This window comes from Glycine max, chromosome 8 (assembly GCF_000004515.6).
Source record: "Glycine max cultivar Williams 82 chromosome 8, Glycine_max_v4.0, whole genome shotgun sequence".
Classification (NCBI taxonomy): Eukaryota; Viridiplantae; Streptophyta; class Magnoliopsida; order Fabales; family Fabaceae; genus Glycine; species Glycine max.
The window spans coordinates 43969396-43980621 of NC_038244.2; the positions used below are offsets into that span (position 1 = coordinate 43969396).

The 11226-nt window shown below is 31.8% G+C and overlaps 1 protein-coding gene across 1 annotated transcript; it reads right to left on the reverse strand.

The window, feature by feature from the left end:
* Positions 1 to 2895: 2895 nt before the first annotated feature.
* On the reverse strand, positions 2896 to 5991 carry LOC100809940 (zinc transporter 11). The gene is made up of 3 exons (XM_003532122.5): positions 5311 to 5991; positions 3921 to 3976; positions 2896 to 3795 (listed from the first exon to the last, which is right to left on the reverse strand). The coding sequence occupies exons 1-3, from the start codon at positions 5777 to 5779 to the stop codon at positions 3271 to 3273; spliced, it is 1050 nt and encodes a 349-aa protein (XP_003532170.1). The 5' UTR covers positions 5780 to 5991; the 3' UTR covers positions 2896 to 3270.
* Between the last annotated feature and the right edge of the window lie 5235 nt (positions 5992 to 11226).

An 11226-nucleotide genomic window follows, 5' to 3' on the forward strand; every position in this document is an offset into this window, starting at 1 on the left:
AATATTCACCTATAAAACAAAAGATTTATTGTGCCTCATTCATAGGTAAAAACTTAACAATCATTCCAAATAACGAACAGGCAGTATTTACCGTCTTTTACTGTTTTTGTATTTACTTTGTGTTTTGCAATATCCCTTGTGCTATTTGCTATGTGCTGGGATGCTACTGGCATTTGTTGTCAAGTGTCTTGGCAAGCAGCATCCGTGGGACAGGGAATGGGTGCAGGTAGAAGGACACGTCGGGGTACTTTTGGAAATTTAATTGTTTTAAAATGATATGGGGTGCAGGTAGTAATTTAAGAGAAGCAGTAAGCAATGGTCCCTTCAGTGCAAACATGCAGCCTAGTAAAGGAAAGCCTTCCAGCCCACTTCTCCTTGCCTAGTGTATTCAAATAGGGGAAATTGTTCCTGCATCTCCAGATTTTCTTCCTTCACCTGTTTCAAAATGTAAAATCATATTTGGCAAAGACTTTTTGGAATATAAATTCTTGCATTCCAGATAGTCTTTTCTTGAATATAATTCTACTCTACATACAGGATTAAGTGTTTCAGAAGCTTAAAAGAGATACAAAAATCACTCAGACATTGACACGTGACAGTCAACGTCTAAGATTAACGGTCAACGTTTAAATCGGGTTTCCAAAATTTATAAAATTGAGGGACCAAATTTGTAAATTAAATTATAGGGAGACCAAATTCGAAATTGAAGATAAACTGGGGGACCAATTTTACAATTTTGCCTAAATTAAAAGATGGCCTAAGATATCAATGGTAAGAAATGCCCTATATACACATATATTCTTCTGCCCTCTCCCCCCTCTTTACCTGTTCTCTATAATTATACACTTTAAATCATATAAATTCATCACCAACACCCAGGATTTGTCACGCTTCAGATCCTTATATTTGCTGTCACCACCATCGCGTCTCAAATATGTAATCAAACTCCATCATAGCAATTTTCCCTTGTCGAAGACTCCATCAAGAAAACAGAAATTAACAAACTTCCGATCACAATTCAGGATTATATAATATCAATTGGCATACTATAACATCATGCTGCATCATATAGTCATTATAAAACAATAACGATAAGACTCTGTCATTCAAACACAACAAGGTGAAGATACATTCCCATCATCTTCACCCTAACCAAGCCTATCTTAATCTACAATTCCTCTAAAATATCAAAGAGAGAAAAAATAAGCACAGCGATTCTATTTGTTACATGATTTAGCAGCAACACAAGACCAAAATCGAGTGCCAAAAAGTGTAAGGAAATGAATGAAGCGAATGAATGCTTTCGACGATCGGAGAAACGCGAGTGGAAAAGTTTGGGACAGAGAATGGCCGGGTAGGGGTCAGAGCATGAAATTCCGGTGGAGATCGTCGGAGGAATGGTCGGAGCACAGATGATGAGAGCATGCGAGAAGCCATAACCAAAAAGAATTCATTAAAGTTTATCCTAAAAAAGAAAAATCTTTTTCTCTAAAAAGTCTCAAAATCCATTAAAGTTTATCCTAAAAAAGAATTCATCAAAAATATAGTTGTAAAAAATATTAATTAAATATGAATAAATTTTATTAAATTTGTTAAAAAATCCTAATAGTCTTGATTAAATATTACAAAACTTATTTTTATCATTTAAAAATCTTAATTGAATATCTCAAGTTTTTTTATAAAAAAATATTTAAAAATCATTTGAAATCCTAAGAATTCACTCCTTTAATTTTTTTAATGAAACTAATTAATAGTGTCCTCAATAATTAAAAGTTCAACGTATATGAATTGAAGAAATTTCTCAAGGACTCAACCTATTACGAATAGAGCATGTTTTCTACACATTGTTGGATTCACATGTAGTGATGGAAAAGTTTGTGACAAGCAAGTCTACACATAAATGTTTACATATAATGTAAACAAACAAAAAAGTTAAAAATACGCAATTTTAAGAAAAACTATCTAAGTATGCATTTTGATGTTTAGGGAAGTGCGCTCTGTTTTGGAGTTATGATGGCTATGGCAACCTGTCTAGCATATTGATGCCCCCACAAAACAAACTAAACTAGTATAGAAAACATATAGACACAGGATTGCCAAACAAACAACTAAAGAAAAAAGATTCATAAAAAAACATAGCAGTCCATTTAACTTTATTAGATAAGGGTATTTTCTTGCTTGTATTAGGTATATTGCTTGAGAACAAAGTTTCAAGTCCTTCGGGGCATGTTAAGATCATTCACATGCTCAGACAGCTGTGGCAAGCTCATGATAAGAGCAAACACTACGAATTGACTTTTAAGAATGCATTATGCATGAGTTGCATTCGTAATAATACAAAAGGTATAAATTCCTTAAATGCTAAGAAAAATAGCTGTACTTCAAGGGTGTAAATCTGTTAATTACAGAGACAGCTACCATAGTGATTCTGCCGTTCACAATAATTCCACTTTTCCAAGTTTAAACTTCCAACCGCTAGTCATGTACTTTTCGAGAGTCCAAATCATGCAGTTACATAGAAGAAAACATACATGGCACACAATGTGGAGCAAGGACTTCCAAACTTAATAGAAAAGCTTGTTGCTATTCATAGATTATGATAATGTAGAAGCAAAAGCATTATTAAAACTTGTCTTCTGCATCTACCTCTTCATTTCTATTTCCAAATTCAGGTAATTGGTTATCGCTCAAATTGAGAAGAGACAAAGCAGCAATATGGAGCACACTTTGTAGTTTTTTTATTATTTTTGTCCTGTTTTCTTTTTCTGTTGACAATATCCACTTTTATTTTTTTTGTCCTGTTTTCTTTTTTATAAACAAATCCATTTGTCTGTCTTAGAAAACTCATAACAATTATTAAATCAATAAAGTATACACCACCAACAACAACCTACCTTTTTCCCCACAATAGGCTATATGAATTAAACAACAGCATAACTTCTATTATAAGTCATGTCTATAAACAAATTATTGATCTATAAAATCCTTTCTATATAGCTTTGTATATATTCCTTCTCCGTTCCCCTTTGCCTCTAATGATTTTGGCTACCCTCTGTGTGAAGTAACCTTCTTACCAAGACTTCTATACGTCCTCTTAGTTTTCAATACATGCCCATCTTTTCTATCATTTGAGGCAAATTTCTGCCATCTTTTCTACCACAGGAATTACCACAAAGATAAAGAAAAAAGTAAAAAAAGATTCTGCATATGCTGCAAAGAGAAGTTATCTTGGAACTAAGCTATCACTATGCCTCCAACTTTTGGAACTACTTAGGTGTCCCAAATCATTACCACCGCTATCACTCCCACACCCAAGAACACAGCAAGAAACTTGAAATAGGCCGAGTCAACCTTTGTCGGTCTGTGGGGCATGTACCCTTTTGCCAACAGATGGTTTACTGATACATAGATAAACACTCCACAAGCCAGACCCATTGATATAGCAAAGATCCAATCCGCCACGTGACCCTGTGTTGTGGCATCCAATATGATTCCAATGGCCACACCAATTGGACTGGAGATGGCAAACGCGAAAGCATAGACAGCACACGACACAAGGGGACGGTCAGGAATCATTCTTAGGAGAGCAATTCCCATGGCAATGGCTGCAAATATCTTGTGCAGACATATTGTCCACAAGGCTTTCCATGCATCTGCTTTGGTCTCTGCAACTCCAATTGCTAAGCCCTCAAACACAGAATGTGCACAAAGGGCAACAATCAATAAAACGGTGTCTCCAACTGAATGGACATATCCAAGTGCAGGACTTGCTAAATGGTGATTAGCGTCATGGCTCTGTTAGCACAGAATAACATGGAATTAGTACCAAATAAGTAATAGCATGCCTAAAATGAAATTATCCAAAAAAAAAAACTTTTTTAAGAATCCATTGAACTGATATAAAACCATGGATATCTAACCCGGTGTTGTGATTGAGAAGTAACGCCGTTGCTACTTAATTTGTTCACATCAGCCCCTGTAAACCAAAAGGAAGGATAGAAAATGGTTCTTTAAGATGGGGTGAGCCTGCAATACTGTAATCACACTTAATTTTTAATTTTAATTTCTTCATGGTATTCAACCATCTCAATGAGAACCCTTTTACATAGCAAAAGGTTGATAAATAACTTAAAAAGAGTCTAGGAGGATCCTAGGCTACTTCCATAAAGTTAATCAAATATTTTTAGCTTAAGTACTTAATATGATGATATAAATTCAGATACACTCCCTAGAAAATACTATGTAATGCAATGGTAATCATGCACCACCAAAATTTAAATCATGTTATCTTATGCCAAACGAAACAACACAGTTCAAAGGACTAGACAAGGAGAGAGATTTTCAGAATCAAATTGAATTGCATCATCAGAAGACATGGCAATGCTCCCAGCAACTAATCAACCTATAAAAATCACCATTTAAATACAGTCTTAAATAAAACTCCAAGTCCGTCAGCTGAATCATAATTCATTCACCACCAAAATTGTAATGCAAAAACACAGCTCAAAAAACAGGGGACGAAAATTTAGGACAAAACTTGAATGCAAGCCCTTTGGCCCTTATTACTTCGTTCTTTTATCATGATCGAAATTTCAGCCAGGTCATAGATACTGATCGTTAACACAAAATTTTATTACGCAAATTACCACCAAAAGCACCAAACTGCATCTAAGTTTTGTCTTAAAAAAAAGAAAATTCCAAATCCTCTCGTAAAATCTTCCTACTAAAGCACTAATCCTTCTACTTAAACTCATCCCCAATGGTAGTTCTTATGTATAAGAACCGAGTTCTTAACATTAAAAAACTATTTTGCTTGCTAGTACTAACCATAAAATAATTAGAGACTCATTTTAACTAGTTAAGGATTCTAGTCTTGGAGTAAAAACTAGTTGAAATTCTTGAATCCTACATAGGATCAGCTAAAAGTAAATTAAGAATCCACGAATGGATTCTCCATCGAAGATGCATTTACTTTTCTTTTTTTTTTTCATAAAGTATTAGAAGGCTTTATCATTACTCTTTGAAAAAGTCATGATTCACACCGTAAAAAAAAAAAAAAAAGCTTGTTTACCGGTGTTCTTATATATATAGGTTAAGGAATTAAAAAAATAATATTTAAATCATAATAAAACATAAAAAAAAAAAAATCAACAGCATAATTTTACACATCTCAATAAAAATATTTATTCTTTTAATTCTTTAACCAATATACAAGCCACTGATTTGTTAAAAAAAAAAGAAAAGAAAAGGCACTAAGTACTAACTGAAATGCATTGCAAGCAATGAGTGAAAAAAGATACAAGAACCAACCTTGACCTTGGACATCCTGGGCATGACGCCCCATATTGTTGAAAAGCGAGGAAATGACGGCATCAGCGAGGAGGGTCATCAAGTAGCCTGCACACGCCAGCATGAAGGCGAAAGGGTACTCCTTTTGAGTCAAGTCCCCGAAGGTCTCATTAGCGTCGCTGAGAAAATGCATCATGGCAGTTCCCAGAAACACTCCCCCAGCAAACTGGGTCCCCAGAACCAAGAACCCCTCGTTCCATTTCAGAATGTAGGGGGAAACGCCCGAGACGAAGGTGGCGATGAAGATCACGATCAGGCACCACACCTTCGCGAGAATCAAGGGCCGAGCACGGAGGTCGGGGGTGGCGTCGGAGTCGGCGTCACCGTCGTCGTGGTGGCCGCTGTGGGCGGAGACGGAGAGGGAGAAGAATAGGAAGAAGAGAAGGGAGAGTGTGAAGAGGAAGAGGGATGTGCAAAAAGAAGGTGACATTGGAATGGCGAATGGTAATGTGAGAACTAAGAAGGAAGAGCGAATATGTATTGTCTTTGACTCTTTTGGGGGAGAGGGTTTGGGAGGGGACCGTTGTTGTGTTTGGTACTAAGCCAGATAAGTTAAGGTTTGGAAGTTTGTTTTGTACTACACACACGTGAGAGAGACAGGCTTTGTACTACGTTGGACTATTGCTATTGGAGTAATCATCATCATCATATGATCATATCACATTCACATCTATCTTCCATCTCAATTCTACTTTCTTTCTTTTTTAAATTCTTTTAAAACTAGTGCCAAGCAATATATTTTAAAATTATTGGAATTTTCCTTTTTGAAAACGAAATTCATTAGATTAAATAATATATATATATATATATATATATATATATATTAATAATAATAAATTATTATTTTTAATTCCTAAGAATAGAAGAAAGTGTATTAAATATTTTAAAAATTTCATGTATTTGATTCAATCAACTATTTTAAGATAATTAATTATAAAAATCATATATTTAAGTTTCTTAATTAATAATTGGAGGGTAATATAATTTTTTTATGAAAATTAGTATAAACATATTATTTGCACAGTTATTCCAATGTACTCTCATTTATTTAATTTGTTAAAATTTATTAAAATTATAAAATTAAAAGATAATTATTAAATAATGTGACACCTATAAATTAAAATTTTGTTATTTTCAACACATTTTACACTAATTTTTTTTAATAAATTTTAATCAATAAAAAATATATTAAAAAAAGTGTTAGTAGCATTAATTATTCTTTTTATTATTTCTCATTAAATATATACATGCAACTTAACCTTTAACAATAATTTTTCGTGCTGGAAGATGTTGCTAGTTCCAACTGAACTGGAGGAAAAAGCGCGTGTACTGCAAAATTTGACCCGTACTGCAAAAAAACAAGATTTGTCACGGCTCTTTTCGTTTCAATCTTTAGCGTTAAATACGGATTGTAAGTGGAAGGGCATATGGAAATAATTAATCGATGGGAAATTTAATAAAAATAAAAATATATAGAAACAGAGAATAATTTGAGAGATTAACAGCCTGTTTACGGATAAAAAAAGATTAATTAACATCCTGTTTGCCTTAAAAAAAACGGCCTGTTTGGATTTTTATTGGGAAAGTACCAAAAATCTATGTTAGGATTTTTTTTTGTGATCAATCTTTTTAATATTAGAATCAATATTTTATCAGATTGAACAAGATTTAAAATGAGTCAATTATATTCCAATTCATAATTAATTTCTTTGTCATTGTCTTGATTTTTTTAATAAATTAATCATCATTATCATCGTTCCCACGACCTATAACAATAAATATATCAGACGTATTAGTACAAATTAAATATTACAAGGAATAAATTTGGGTGAATTATTAAAGTAAGTTACATCCAATAGAAAAAATTAAAGTAAGTAACAAGATAAGAAAGAATGATTTAAAAGAAAAATAGCAAAGTTTACTATAATTAGGGTGAATACAAAAACACATAACTTACCAAAATCATTTTTTAATAGAAAGACAACTTGCCAAAATAAATCACTTCTTTTGAGCCTTTACTGACTCGGCCGGAAGCCATGAGGGAAAGAAATATGGTATTTTAAATACATCTCTCACTCCCCTTTACTTTTTATTTTAGCATATTATAATTAAAAAAATATTGTATTTATACACGTTATCAATATACACTATTTCTTCTACTTATTCAAATAAAAATAGATTTTTTTATTTTTTTTTCTATTGATTAAAATAATATATTTGTATTGTATTTTTCCCTTACTTTTTTCTTCCTTATTTTCTTTTATTTATTTAGTTTTCTTTGTTTCTTTTTCATTCAGACTAAGTGTTAAATTGATTTTAAGTTATTAAAAGAATAAAATTCCATTGAGAAATAGAACATATATTAAATTGAAAATACAAAAGCATAACAATATTGTTTTGTATTAAATATTTAATAAAACTAGGATTAAGATTTTTTTTATTTGCTTTAAAAAATGGTTTAAAGTTGTTTTAAAATTGATTTAAAATCCATAGGATTTAGGGTTTACGGCCATTTTAACTCTTCAACATATCTACAAAATTTTATTTTTAAATTTAAGTCTGAAAAGCAAAATTTTAATTCTCTTTTTAAAATGACTAAAGTAGTTTAAAAGTAATTTTTTATAAAATAAGTAAACCCTAAATCCTATGGATTTTAAAAAATAAAAAATAAAATTATAAAATTTAATTTAATAAATAAGTAATTTTAAATCCAATTAAAAAAATTATATAATATAATATTTATATTTTATAATATTTTAAATTAAAAAAAAAGAGCCACGTTCATTTGTAAAGGAGTGTGAATCAAAGCATAAAGTCTAAAATAGTATACATTGGGAATTAAATTGCAAAGTGTTACCATAGTTCAAGATAAATAAAATATTTTCCAATAACAATCTCATCTAAGAATCAAGCTATGTGTGGCCAATCCATAACAAACATGAAGCATAGAAGTAAAAAGCTAACATTAAAGAACAAGATGAATATATAACTCTATTTCAAAAGAAATACATGAGAGCATAAAACTCAGATTTAATCTAACTCCAACAACGAAGGACTTAGCTACCCATCTCCATGAATAACATTCAAAAGCAAGAACAATGGAAGGAGGGAGTTGAAGTATAAGAACTTTAGTAAACAAGGTATTTTTACACAATGAGGAAGCGTGCCTCCTAAAATAAACCAGAGAATCTATTTATACAGACCCAAAAAATCTACACTTAAGTGAGTGTCTACTCAAGCCAAAAACTTTGAACTTAAACAAATACTGCAGCTATGTAGTTCTGCACCTCTATCCAAATTCAACTTAAGTCAAAATTTGTTTTGTTGAAGCTAATTTTCCTCTCCGTTACAACTTAGTTTTTCATCTTCTCCAAAAAAAAGAACTTCTATTTGGACCCTTCAATCCCAACTTAAGCACATTTGAGTTGAAATTTTCACTTCAAGCTTTCATTAAACCTTGTTCTAAAAAATGCAATGTAATTCAATCCAATTCAATATACTATCAAATAGTCCATCAATAAGCATATACAATCTAGCAAAATAATAAGTTAAAAAAAACAAACTACATATTAACAATTTACATAAAAAAAACATAAATAAAATCTTAAATAAGAAAAAATATGAGATAATTATCTAAATCCACATGTCTCATTTAAGTATTTTTGACAATTCTCATAAAGCATTTGATTGGTAGCTGCTACACTAGCTCATGGATTCTAGATCAGGGGATGAAGGGGAACTTGATCATGTGTTCGATCTCCACTTCGATATTCAACTAAAATACCATTTTCTTGAAAAATAAAAATCATTGACTTAAATTATATATATAAACTGCTGTTAAGTTATATTTTAACGATTAAAATTAAAATATAAATGTACATGATATTTTTTAAGTGGTTATATATATGATTAAGGATTAAATGTTGACAACTCATAAATTATTAAGTCCCCTAGATTTACAATTCACAGATTTTTATAATGAGTTGTTCTCTCTCTCCGTATGTCTATTTATAAACATAAAGTGTAAAATTAAGTAAAACTACACATCTAATAACTTTTTATCGAAAAAAACTTGTATTAATTCAACTCTTGAATTTAAAGTTTTCATTAACAAGACTAAGGTTACAAAATTTCACACAATTTATAAATTAATGGATACCTAATCAGTCCATTAAACTTAATATTTCATATGTTTAAACTATATAAAATTTTATATTATGACATAAATTGATGATTCATAAAATGAAGATTTCATGCCAAACACCCAAACAAGGCATTGGGCACCCGTTATATATCGTCTGGCACCCAAATTTAACCTGGGTGCCAACTCGATGCTGAAGTTAATTTAACCCTGAAGCTTTGATCAATTGATGTCGTTAATCTTATTCTTTTCTGTTCTTAATGTTTTTCTTTGATGTTTGATAAATCCCAAAATATTTTTTTTATTTAGATTATTGCCATATATATATATTCATCAGCCGAATCCATATCCCTATATGTCGGTTACTGTTAGTTGCTGGCTTTGTGATTTGATTATATTGATCATTGATGCTTGAAAACGATATTAAGTATCCTTCCTACCATTTTAATTATGAAAAAAAAATTATGTATATATTAACCGCATAAAATAGTATTATATATTACTTGTAATGATCACATATATTTTGCGGATGCTTGAGTTGTCATTGGAGTCCTCAAAATTGGGATTTGAAAAGGACCTCGGAGATGTTTTTTGCAAATGGCTGTTGGATCCGTATGAAAACGTACAGTGTCGCATAACGAACGACACTCCAAACGTGTTCTACTGTGGTCCTATCATAAATCAACGATTAAAATAATAAAATTCACTTGTAACAAATATACTATATATTAACGATGCCATTTGACTAAGTTTGAAACCAAAGTTGAAATACAATTACCTAAGACCATAAAAAAAAACAAAGTCACAATCACACTCTTAATTAGCTTCAACTCTGGGAGTTATTAATATCATCAGTTTAATTTCACAGTACTGATAAAGTTTTTTCTTTATAAAAACTAGACTAGTTTGGTAATTTTATAAACAGACTGCAGTAATTTGGTGTTAATTGAAACAACCATTATGATTACCATAAAAAGTTCCTGAGTTATTAATGACAACCATCTTACTTTCCTCATCATCATCATCGATGAGAGTGTTCCCTTTCCCTTGCTTGAAGAGGATATATTGATTTCCTGTAAACATGCTCTGAACAATTGAATTAATATGTTTTGGTGGCTCTCCATTTACTTGGCACTGAATCAGTGAACCAGATTCTTCATCAAACTGGCCGAACTCGCTTCTGAAAGGGCCTTTAAACTTTGCGGAAAGTCCCGTCACTTTATCACACACTATGTTCACCTTAAATGTAAAATAGGTTTTAAAATCTACCTTATACCAGTGATCAACCTTCCAAGAACCAAGCATTCCAGTGCGACGCCCCACATGAAAACTACAAACTTTCCTTTCACAGTGATAATCGAAACATGCCTCGTCGAAAAGGGGTGTTTTGGCTTGATTGTTAGTGCCAGCTTCAACAATTCTAACTACCCGAAAGTTGAAAGATCCGTAGTTATTTCTTTCAGCAGTGACCTCCGTGTGAAGTCGCACTGGATGATTATCGCACAAAGAGTCTGCGAATCTGAATAGCACCTTTTCTGGTTTCACGCTCAGACGAAAAATGCTAAAATTTGATTTATCAGTGAGGGATGTGTATATGAGAGCATGCTCTTGGGGAAATTCCACACTTGACCATTTGTAAAGCTCAATTCTGAGATTTGCACTGTAAGTATTACCCATGTTGGTAGGTAGTTCGATCTCGTTTGTATTTGTGTCTCGGTTGCTAGCTACACTCATGG